Genomic DNA, 12,406 nt, shown 5'->3' on the forward strand with positions numbered 1-12,406 from the left:
TGTTTAAAAACTAACTCAGGACAATAGCAGCGAATGAGCGCTTAATTAAATTAATTAGTCCTTCTTGTCAATCTCGGATTAATGGCCAATAGTAGCGGTGCTGCTAATGTTTTTTTTTTTGTTTAACTCCACTCTCCTCTCTCTCGCTCTCCCATATCAGTGAAGGGGAAGGGGGGCTCATCCCGGCATCCTGAGGGGAGGTAATTTGCACGGATCAAGGGGGCAAGGCGCCGCAAAGTATAAATACTGTGACTTCAATAGAGGATCACCAGCAGGTTCCCAACTCCGCTACCAAAGGAGGGAGGAATTGGCTGAGAAGATATAGCTATTCTTTATATTTTTTACATTTTCTTCCAGAGTTGGCAGCATCATCTCGCATAGGCTATCGTTTTCAAGGGGGTCGACTTTAAAACGAGCTACACCATTGATGTCTTAAGCTGTCGTGGAGCAAAGGGAGAGAGTGTGTGTGTGTGTGTGTGTGTGTGTGTCAGAGAGTGAGTGAGTGTGTGTGGTGATTTTTTTTTTTTTTTAAGAGGAGAGAAGGTAGTGATGGAAGAGCTCACCGCTTTCGTGTCTAAGTCTTTCGATCAGAAAGTGAAGGAGAAGAAGGAAGTGATAACCTACAGGGAGGTGTTGGAGACCGGGTCGACGCGAGCAGGAAACAGGGAGTCTTTAACCGCGGAGCCCGGGAGCCGAGAGGAGGCTGCAGCCGTCACCCGGAACGGAGCGCTCTCACCGGGCAGGGACACGGACATGCTCGGCCCGGAAAGAATCAGGGATGCCGGGAGCCCCAAACTCATTGACGGTAGGACTGCAATGTTGTGCGCTACTGTAGGCTGCAGTCTTTCTCGACCGCGGTAGCGGACTTGTAGACGAGTGTTTTGGCTCATCGAACAGATACGGATCATAACCACGTTTTTTTTTTATTGGCGAAATGCTGCTAAAAACATCTTCGTTTTAGTTTATGATCCAAGCAGAGGCTACTGCAGATTTGATCCCAATGGTCGATGTAAGTTGCAGGATGATCTAGATCTGTAAGGGGAATCATTCACCGGTGCGTTCTCAAAGTATCTTAATATGTTTCGTCATGTTCGTCAAAATCACCCTCCTTATAGACATATAACAAGCAGTATGGCTCATAACAACTCCTATATTTATCAGGTGATTGCAGCTTGGTAATGTCTTGCTGTGCAGATTCAAAAAAAGTTTGTATTGATTTGAAAAGGCTCTACTCCAGACCTATGATATACAACAAGGCCTCCTAATAACCATTCTATTATAATATGAAAGGACTCAAGTCCAATCTCATGCATTTTTGATGTCACACGTTTATGAAAGTATCATGGGGGCATTCTGATCCTTGATTTGCCTTAAAAAAACGCTGCAGTTTAGCCTGCTTTAAAAGATTAGAAGCGTTTCACCAATGCACGTTATATTAGTTCATTACATAAGCGTCATTGATTGTCAGTTACCTCCGAGAGCTTTATATATATATATATATATATATATATATATATATATATATATATATATATATATATATATATTATATTCATGTTTCAACTAGAAGAAGGCGCATCAAAGACCTGACACACAGACATCACTGCACATGAAAGGTGGCAATCAAGTCCTGTCATTTCTGTCGTCACACAGTGCACATAGACGTCTGATTTCAGGTGTGAAAGCAGCTCAAATGGATGGCTTTAATAAAACCCTGATGATCTCATATTTAAAAAAACAACAAAGAAAAAACCCATCTAATAGACTTAAGGTGGACGAATTGTTTTTCGTGTTTGTATCTAATAATTCAGTGTTTTTTTCCTAATTGCATGACGACAAAATAGCCAATAAAATGTGATTAAAGACAGCATACAATCATACTCTAAACGGTAAATATTTAATTAAATACAAAATACTGCTTTTGTGTTTAATGCTTCCGTGCCGACCAGTTCCAATTGTGTTGATTTATGTTTACATTTTTTTTTAATTTTAATATAAATTGAAGCAGCTGCTCACTGTGTTTTATGAAACCCGGACAAAATATGACAACACACAGGACAAGATATCTTAGAGTTGGGTGGCTTGTAAAAAAAGAAGACATCTGTTCGTCATGGGCAGCGTGGTTAAAAGCGGAACTGCGACAAGCATGTATCAGACATCCAACAGTGGGCACAGCGTTGCATATTTATAAGCAGTTAATAATTAAAGAGCTTTATGTAGCTCTACAAAACATCCGAGGTCTGATAGCTCTGTGATATTTGAGGGCTGGGAGGGCATGTCTTTCTTTCTTCCTTATCATCGAGGTTTTATTTCAATTGGTGAAGATAATCATGTATGTAGTGCACGTTATTCCAGCTCTGCCTTTATTCTTCGGTGGAGTAGCACATCCGTTAGTTTGGCTCATTTCATTTTGTTTAAATGTGTCTTTCCTGTCATGTTTCCATGAGCAAAGACAAATGAATATATTTCATAAATATGTGAGGATGAAGGCCAATGATGACCACAGACCGGAGGTCACACGGTTCAGCCTCGTGATGTTGATGTCTCTCTCGCTCTCTCTCTCTCTCTCTCTCTCTCTCGTCTCAGGCAACACGGACGTGAAGGAGAGGAAAGAGGACTCGAAGCCTTTAGAGGACGAGGCACAGACTAAAATCAAACAGAGGAGAAGTCGGACTAACTTCACATTAGAGCAGCTCAACGAGCTGGAGCGGCTCTTCGACGAGACCCACTACCCGGACGCGTTCATGCGCGAGGAGCTGAGCCAGCGACTGGGACTGTCGGAGGCCCGAGTACAGGTAGGACAAGTCAACTGTTCGAATAATATTGAGGCAGCATTCATACGTATTTGTTTGGACAAAGAGTCGCAGAGGGGCATTCAATTTAAGTAAATTATCAAAAAGAAGAAAAATAATTAAAAATGAATAATGATATTGGCTAAAAACAATGGACAAGAAAGAGACCCACGTGCTTAAGTATAACAGACGAATACTAATACTAATACTAATAATATTACTAATGATGATAATAAAAGAACAAAGAATTAGAAATGCAATGGTTTTCCCATGTTCTCTATTTTTCCAGGAAGGATTTTAATAATATCTCATTTTTGTTGTGATAAACTGGATATAATAGTAGTCTGATAATATTTTTGTTTTATGGAGGTTTAAATATAGCCTAAACGTCCACAGACATACACTTATACGGTAGGCCTGGATTCAACAAACCAGTTCAAAGGACCCCCCATGGGTGTTTGTAGTTTTTAATAAATTGAACAAGATCTCAGAGTTCACCATCAAAATGTCATTTTGTCATCATTTTATGATCAGATTTTATTTTTCCCTCAGCTTGTTTTGATTATTTAATTTGTGTTGATTATCTCAATTATGCCTTTGTTTGTATCACGAGAGTCGATTTAATCTTTATGTCCTAATCCACCGAAACAAATATTTGCCGTCAGTTTTCTGGGTGTATGTTACCAAGGCCCCGTTTTGTCAGAGATGCTGTCGTTTTTCATGGGGACAGACCATCTGCGCAGAAACCCAGTAAGGCTTCAGTCAGTCAGTGAGAGGGGGGGGGGGGGGCTCAGACATGCCTTGTGGAACGGGAGCAGGGGGACAATGAACATATAGACATCTCCTCTCATCTGATTGATCAAAAACTCCATAACATCTTATTCCAGACTCTTTTATCCCGTAGCTGCGGCTCAGGGGAGGACTGAGCATTTATCCCCAAATTGAATACGGCGGTCGTAGCAAAAAGAAGAAATCATAAAACCAGCCCAAAAAACCCCCATCCCCAAACTCACCCTTCAACCCCCCCTCAGCCAAAAAAAAAAAAAAAAGTTAAAGCCAGCTTCTCGCATGCAGGGCTCTCCCGGCCTGAACTGGAATCTCACCAATAAGGCGTATTGTATCCCCAACAAGGCGCACAGCTCGGGGATTTGCATAAATTATGTATTATTTTCAACCCAAATCAAGAGCAGCGCTCCCCTCTTTCTCTCCGTGAGAGTATTATATCGTTTTACCAGTTGCATTCACAGGCTAAACATGTATTTTGATTTTTTTTAAACATATCTCAATCAACAACAGCAGAGCATTTGCTTTTATCATCGCGATAAATTATAGCTGAAGCGTGCACAAAAGGACTTCCGATTGACATACATGTGGTCAATAAATGAAGCCATGTTGACAGACAAATCAATATGATATTTCAATCGTGCTTGCGTGCACATGGAGCTAATGTAAGGCAGATCGCAGGTTGACATGCTGTATTGTGTGGGCTAATTTAGCGCGAGCTTTGTCTGGGAGATTCAAAGCAGATTATCATCGAAATAAATCGTTTAATCTGTGTTCCAAGGCGTTTCTCTGAAATTGACGCTTGTCGATTTCAACAGAAGGAAAAGGAAAAGTGAGCTGCGTCTTTGAAGCGTTTTGTTGTTGTTGTTGTTTGTGTGTGTGTGGGTGTGTGTGCAAGTGTGTGTGTGCGTGTGCAAGTGTGTGTTATGCCGGTGATTAGACAAAACTGCGAGGCATTTAAGCGTTTCTCTGACATGGATTTTCCGCAGATAAGGGTAATTAATTTCAGCGGTCATTTAATGAGAGGGAGATATAAAGAGAGAAAGGGGGAGAGATGCTCTCAGATCGCCTCGCTCTGATGTCCAAAACCGTAATAGCATTGCTGCTATTCGATATGCGAGAGTCCATTCAACTCTTCGGGGACACTAATCTATAGAAAGATGAAACCAACGCTGACAAGGTTATTTATTATAGTCCAGTGGTCCTGCACATTTCCAAACAAGCGTGTTTCTATTCTCCTATTCGGTTTTAATGTCCCTTCTTATCGTGGATTTACTTTCTATTTTCGTTCCCTCTCTACTCCAACCCCCCCCCCCCCCCCCACTCCACTCTCCCTTGTTGTAGACTAAATGTAATAATTCAAATCTGGGGTTAAGCAGTGCCATTACTATTTCAGTGCTCCGTAGGGATATTGTTTTTCTGCGGTTGTTGTCACTTTGAGAGGAATTACACATGGCCTCACAAGCAGCTGCCAATCAGTGGGTCTCTAATTAATTTCTCTCCCTGCAGGTTTGGTTCCAGAATAGAAGAGCCAAATGCAGAAAGCAGGAGAACCAGTTACATAAAGGTACGCTTTTATCCTGCATGCTCCCACATAAAACAATAAAACTATATTTCCATTCTAGTATTTTCTATTATATTCTATTTCAAGGCAACAGCACGCTCGAATGCATGCAGCATCTTTTAATCTTTACGCACGGTTACTATTTGGGACGTGGTTTCATTTTCAGTTAATTAAGCCATCAAACGCACCGTGATTTCTTTATTGCCTGTTTATCTTGGTACGTCATTGAAGTTTTCTGCTTACTGCTCGTTATTCAGTACAGTTTACTTCTTTGTGGTTTTTAAAAAAATGTTATCCTCACAATTAGGCTATCATCTGTGCTTTTGCAGGAGTCCTGATTGGAGCAGCGAATCAGTTTGAAGCTTGTCGTGTTGCACCATATGTCAACGTGGGGGCTTTACGGATGCCATTCCAACAGGCAAGTTACTTTGAAAGCGTCTAGTCTTAAAATCAGACCAATCCCCGGACTGCTGTCTTGGCACAGGCTCTGCCCAAGTGCTATGCTATGAGACTCCAGTTCCAATGTAGGGGGTAACTAAACTCTTATTACCACACCGGCAAAGAAAAACACTGAGCCAACACAGCGCAGCCTGTACAACCTAATTGGAAAATTCCCTCTATTGTTTTATGGCTCATTTATAGGCCTGGTTTACTGGAGCAAGTAAACATATTAGTACTTCAGAGGCCAGGAGTTTCTCAATGTTTTACTATACCTCACACAGAAGTATATAGCTTCATGTCATGGTTTGTTTTTTTGATGGTTGTCGTAAGAGTCTGGGCAGAATAGAACAAAAATAAATATGAACACAATGTATATTGCATTCCATTTGAGTGAAGTCCAGTCCTCACTTTGAGCACCACTGATATTGTCTGTGTTTATTATCTTGTAGGCAAAGGCCCAAGTATTCCCAAAGGCAATGCCTTGAGATTAGATTTCATGCTATTGATGTCCAAATACAAAACTCAAATTTGACCTTTGATTCACAAGAGCTGCAGTAGTCAATAACATAACTTCATGCCATCCAGGGATATTGCTCAATGACACGTCAGAAAACCTCGGGGATTGAACCCTGAGGTCCAGTTGAATGATGACACACATTGGTCATTCTGGCTGCTCAGATACAGCAGCCAACAAGTTGAACCACATGTAACAGTGATCGTGAAATGACCCTTTCACACAACCCAAAGTTAACGCATGTTCTCCCTCCCTTCTCTCCCCCACCTGTGCGTCCCGTCCCATAGGATAGTCATTGCAACATGCCGCCCTTCTCCTTTCAGGTGCAGGCGCAACTACAGCTGGATAGCGCCGTGGCCCACGCGCAGCACCACCTGCACTCTCACCTGGCGGCTCACGCGCCCTACATGATGTTCCCCGCGCCGCCGTTCGGACTTCCCCTGGCGACGCTCGCGGCCGAGTCCGCCTCCGCTGCCTCCGTCGTGGCCGCAGCCGCAGCCGCCAAGAACACCAGCAAGAACTCCAGCATCGCCGACCTGAGACTGAAGGCCAAAAAGCACACGGCCGCGCTGGGACTGTGACGCCAGGTGGACTGGGGGACACGAGGCGCCCGCGCGCTACCGGCCGCGTCCGCGCGACTGAGAGACGCTGAACACGAACGCTTTCAAAGTGAAGAAAATGAACAAAGTGAGAAAAAATTATCCAAGGACGATATTTATGTTTTCTTTTACAAATGAAGGACGAGTATAACTATACAAAAAATATAGGTTATTTATGAGACAAAGAAAAGACAATGAACAAAAAAAGAGACTGTGACGTATAACACAGATGTGATTTTTGGACGCCCAATAAAGTGGCGGATGGGATGGACACCAAGGCGCAGGGTCCTTCTCTGCAGCCACGTGGCTGAGGAGGGCGGGACACCCTGAGGAGGAGGACGATGCAGCTGGGACGGTCGATACTTTGTCAAACAAGGCGAACCATTCTGCAGTTGTTCTCATTTGACATTATATTATTATTGTTTCATTTTGAACCCATATAGAGGCTGGCCTCGTTATAAAACACTTTCTCTGTAAAAGGACAGAGCGGGAATTCTTTGACAAAACAGAGAAGAAGAAAAATATTTGAAGTGTTTTTTCCCTCTTCTGTTTCTTGTCCAAAATTCAAAATGCCCAAGCAGTGTTTGCATGAGTTTGCCTTCACGGATGACGTGATGTGAGCCACCCCCCCCCCCCTTCTCCCTCTCTTCCTCCCCTCCCTAAGGAAGGGAAACTCTCACTTGAATGTTTGGCCTGTATTTGACCTTGTTTGGACCTCCTCTGGTAAAGGTGGACCTATAGGCGACGCACCAGAAATGTGAGATTATAATATATGTGTCATAGGCTATGCTGAACTTTTTTGGTCAGGATAACCCGATCTATAGTGTCCATAGGGGGTACATGTGTCATCCTAACACAGTGAACACATAAATGACAGTAACACGAGAACTGTATATGAACCGGTACGGGCACGTGTAAAATATGTTTATACACAAGAAACATGCATTATTTTTATTATTTAGTGGCTTTATGCCTTGTGAGGAATTTGTTCATTTTGTATTTTACTTTATTTCCGTGTATTAAAAAATCATGTGCTTTCTGTATGTAATTTTGATGTTTTTATAACAGTGAAAGTGAACTTACCTGAGGCACGGGTTTCTTAAAAAGAAAAGAAAAAAAAGAGAATACTCATGAAATTGTTTTACTTTTTCCATCACATGTGAAACGTGAATCCACCTAAACAAAAATGTTTTTCGTTCCTATAATAAATTAACTAAAGTTTCTTTAATGAGTTGACATTGTTTTTTACATTCTTAATTGGCCTTTGGCCAAATTATTATTATTGTTATTATTATTGCTAACGGTAAACCTTTGAGGGCAATATATTTTTAATAATTCATGCCTGTAGCTATAGGTCGTTTGATAACGTCACAGTTGTGACAGGCCCGTTTTGTCAGGACATGGCTGTCTGTTGCTGCTCCGATGCCAAACCGATGCATTATTCATAATTTGGTTATGGAGCGTTTGGAGAGGAGGACTGGCAATTTCCAGTACAAGCTAGAAAAACTGGCAGATAAAGGATGAAGAGAAAGGGGCCGTTTAATGGCTCAAAGATAAAGTTTTGCAGCACTTGACATGTACATAATATATTTTAATACTGTGTTATTCTTGCAATAATTAGCCTAGATAAACTAGCCCCAACAGCCTATTAATTATATAAAACAAAGATCCATTTCAATTTAATTATACCCGCAGTGTGTTTGTGTGTTTTAGTGTGTTTATCAGATTTGCACGTCTCTTTCTCTCTGAGAGATACAGATATATCACTTTGTTATTTTTACACAACATAATAAAAGGTATTCGATCTCGATGTTGTGAATCCCCATGATCCGTCTTGAATCTGCCTCCTGCCCATCTTCGCTGTATTAAAATGTTGCCGGTTTATGTGTCATGACCTAAAGTTTGGCATTATGCATACAAATATAAAGGCAGCACAGAAAGTTAAACAAAGCCAAGGCCTTTGTAAAAATCATTCACTAACGCCTGCCTCACTTGACTTACAAATTTGCCTGATTCATTTCCTGACATCTTAACCGCCTCCTATTGAACATTTAATAAACACCTGACACGGGATCCTATAATTATAGGAATCCGGATCGCATTACCCCTTCCGATATTTCCACACAAAACACAATGTCTTTAGCTATTAATTAATACTGATCTCACAGAGTCTGCACTAGAGTCTGGAGTGTTTGTGTATCTCGCCGTTTGGGGCAGGATTTAGACGCCAAAACTATTGAATTATTGATTCACAGCCTCGCCAGTAATGGAGGAGACGGAACTGGGGAAACTGCTGAGCCGGGAGCGTGCGCTGCTTTGCGAAGGAACAGAAACACCGGGGTCGGGGGCGCGCCTGTCCTGGAGTGGTGTGTGACCGCCTGTGTTTAGACCGCAGAATGAGGTCAAGTTCATCAGAGTGGTTATGTCCCATTAATTACATTGTTCAGACGTTATTATTCAGTTGTTTCATATAGAACAATTGGGTCTAAGGCGTCTAATTTTGTTTCAAGACATGACAAATCCCCCTTTGGAATTAAAAAATGTGATTTAAAGGTTGAGGAATTATTTTCTAATCTGATACACTATCATTATAGAAGTTCTAGATTGACTAAAATGCCATAAACTACAAGTGTCACTATTATTGAGTACACCACAAGGACATTCCTGGTGAAATAATGAAAACAGTGATTTTATGAAGGGATAATTACATTTCCATAATACAGTGTATCCTGAAGAACTCACCTCGAACAGAGTCTGTGCATTTACTACCGTCTCAATTTCTTTGCAGTTTACACAACAGAGTTTTAAACATTTTTGTGCAGTTGTTCATGACTGTAATTTTAAAGTCTTAAATCCTGCCATTGTGGCTCGGACCGCCAGCTATCAGCATGTCCTGAGGTGCAGCGGTGGAGCGGCGGGTCTCCGCCCTGAGGGGCCCAGGAGACAATGAGACGGGGGCACACAAGTGTTCTCCTGATTAGACATGGAGACGACCAGCGCTCTCTCTCCTCTCAACACACTCTTGAAGACACACACACACACACACACACACACACACACACACACACACACACACCCACGCAGCCAGCCGGGAGCCGTCCATGCAGGCTCCCTCGCTCTGGCTTCTTCCTCACTGTCTTTCCCTCTCGCCCCGCTCCGTGCTTTCCTCTGGTCTCTCCCTCCTTCCTCAACTCAAACAAACTCCCTCTCTCTCTCTCTGTTGAAATGGATTATTGTACACCGTTTTGGAGGAGTCAAGAGTGGGCCAATTCTATTCAAGTTCATCAAATGAATGAAAGCAACACTGGACATATAAATCCAAATGCTTAAAAACACATACACACACACACACACACACACACACACATACACACACACACACACACGCACACACACACAGATCTTCATAGGCTGGTGAGTCACAACAGCACTCCACACCATGGAATCCTTCATATCAACTGGTGCTGTCTTGTTGCTATATTTACCCTCACTACAACCCCGGAGACAAATACACTTTCTCATTTCCCGCACTTGGCCCTTTATCAAATTAGGCCACGTTTAACAATCACACAGAGTTTTTAACTGACAGCCGAGGCACTTCTTCTGCATGTGAAGGGCTGTGGCTAAATGTGATTGCATACACCGTGTGTATCCACGCTTGTGCGTGTACGGATGTGAGAAAGTATAGTGAGAAAGCTCCCTTTCTCTTCTTCTCTCTCTCTCTCTAAGGGCTTGCCTTTGTTTCATGTTAGGAGTGCTCAAAGAGCAGGGGCGCACACACATCACCGCACCAAAGACAACAGCCATCAGGAGCAACAGCAAGATAAAAGACCAACTTCAAAGACATCAAATGGAGCGAAAGTGAAAAAGAAAACCTGCTGAAAACTCCCTCCAATAGCACTCAGGCCAGCAATTAGGACGCCATATCGCTGCCTGATATCACATGCGTGCACCATATAGGCCTGGGTGGCTAACCGCAGCGCTCGGTGTGGGTTGCAGTCAGCGGAGAATTGCAGCATTCATAGAGCTCGACTGTAACACTGTATTTAATTTCACTGTAGGATGAAAAGTGGGTGTTCACACAGATTTGACCCCTGCTATGACCAGGGAGGCTTAACCGTGGTGATTACAGACAGAGAAAAACAACAGTCTCCAGCTCCTTCTATACAGCAGCTAAGTAGAACAAAACAAAACAGAGGTCAGAACAAAACAAGAAGTCTAATTGTTTCACGGTTTCCTGTTTAGGTGCCCCAGGGCAATCTACACATTTTTATGTACTGGGTGCATTTTATTTGTTATTAATGCATTTCCAGTTGCAGCTGGTTGGCGGATTAGGGAGATACCATAATGTATAACTCCCTGCCCTGGGAAGAAGACATAACAAGGGTGTATGTGTTGAGACCCGTGGGCATTAGCAGCTCTGAGGGGATTTCGTTGTTTCCACCGGAAAAAAAAGGGGACATTTAGTGCGTTGTAGACCCAATGTGGTGTGAGCTTATGTGCATTTTCCTCTGTGTGCATTGTGATCTCAAAGAAAAAGAGGAAAAAATGAAATGCAAAAAAATCGAGAGAGAGAGAGAGAGAGAGAGAGAGAGAGAGAGAGAGAGAGAGAGAGAGAGAGAGAGAGAGAGAGAGAGAGAGAGAGAGAGAGAGATGAGGGGCACACAGTAAATGTTAAACATTTGGCCCATGCCGCTCTGTATTTACAAGCTAGTAAGATCCAATCATCTGTGTGAGTATAATCGTGTACTTGCTTTTCAATCATCAGATGTTTGTACACAGGCTCTTAAATTACAAAAAGCCTCTTGGAAACACAGGCCGAACTCATCTCATATTGATTGTATTCACGCTGTCTGAAGTTTACAAAATGTCATTTTTAAATGTCACGACAGGACAAAAAAAAGCCGACAAATCACCCAATATTTATATCAGGATGCTCAAGTGTCTTTTTAATGTGGCTAAATCCGGGGAGGTCCAGGATCATTCTTTTTAAATGCTTTTTTCAACATTCTGTCCAGGAAAGCATTTATGACCATTTATATATCTGTCGACCGCATTCGAATGCTCTCTGAACTGATGACAGACGTGTGCGTGTGGTCAAGGCAAAGTTTAGATGTGATGGAAAATAGCCCCTGGCTTTCAGTACAAGCATCAATCACCTGCGTACTGTAAATGTTATACTCATAAAGCTGGTAGTTGTTTTCACATAGCCATAAATCTGAGTATGTGCATTACAAAAATCAATACATCTTACTGATGTTAGAAAGCATACAACTCCATGATGGATATGCCGGCTGCGATCTACTTACACTTTTTCATTCGGCAGTTGCATTCAAACACATCATAACTTTATGAGAAATGCATTGTGATTGTGTGCTATAGGAATCTGTAAACATGAACAATATGTTATACAGGAAAACTGGTCAGCAGGCAAAGTTTATTATGGGAACTGATAGTTTTATTTATTGTATTGTTCAAAGTAGCAACATGCTACAATCAGAAAATACTGTAGCTGCATTCAAAATGCCATTTTTTTTAAAGTATGAATGTGTTATTAGCAAAATGTCCTCAAAGTAAAAGGACTCCTGATGCATGAAAATAACCAATGTACTGATATTCCATTATTATTTATATTGATGACATATTGTGTGAGTAGCATTCTACTGTTGTTGGCTGAGGTGGAGCCAATTTGAACTGTTGGGTACCGTAGTTT

The 12,406-nt window shown here is 42.0% G+C and overlaps 1 protein-coding gene across 1 annotated transcript; it reads left to right on the plus strand.

Moving 5' to 3' along the window:
• Window positions 1-549: 549 nt before the first annotated feature.
• Window positions 550-6,675, plus strand: shox2 (shox homeobox 2; the record flags this gene model as incomplete). Its single annotated transcript, XM_079271262.1, has 5 exons — window positions 550-805; window positions 2,587-2,795; window positions 5,085-5,142; window positions 5,469-5,557; window positions 6,418-6,675. The coding sequence occupies 5 exons, from the start codon at window positions 550-552 to the stop codon at window positions 6,673-6,675; spliced, it is 870 nt and encodes a 289-aa protein (XP_079127388.1).
• Between the last annotated feature and the right edge of the window lie 5,731 nt (window positions 6,676-12,406).

The sequence above is a fragment of the Melanostigma gelatinosum genome, assembly GCF_949748355.1.
Source record: "Melanostigma gelatinosum genome assembly, chromosome: 7".
Taxonomy (NCBI): domain Eukaryota; kingdom Metazoa; phylum Chordata; class Actinopteri; order Perciformes; family Zoarcidae; genus Melanostigma; species Melanostigma gelatinosum.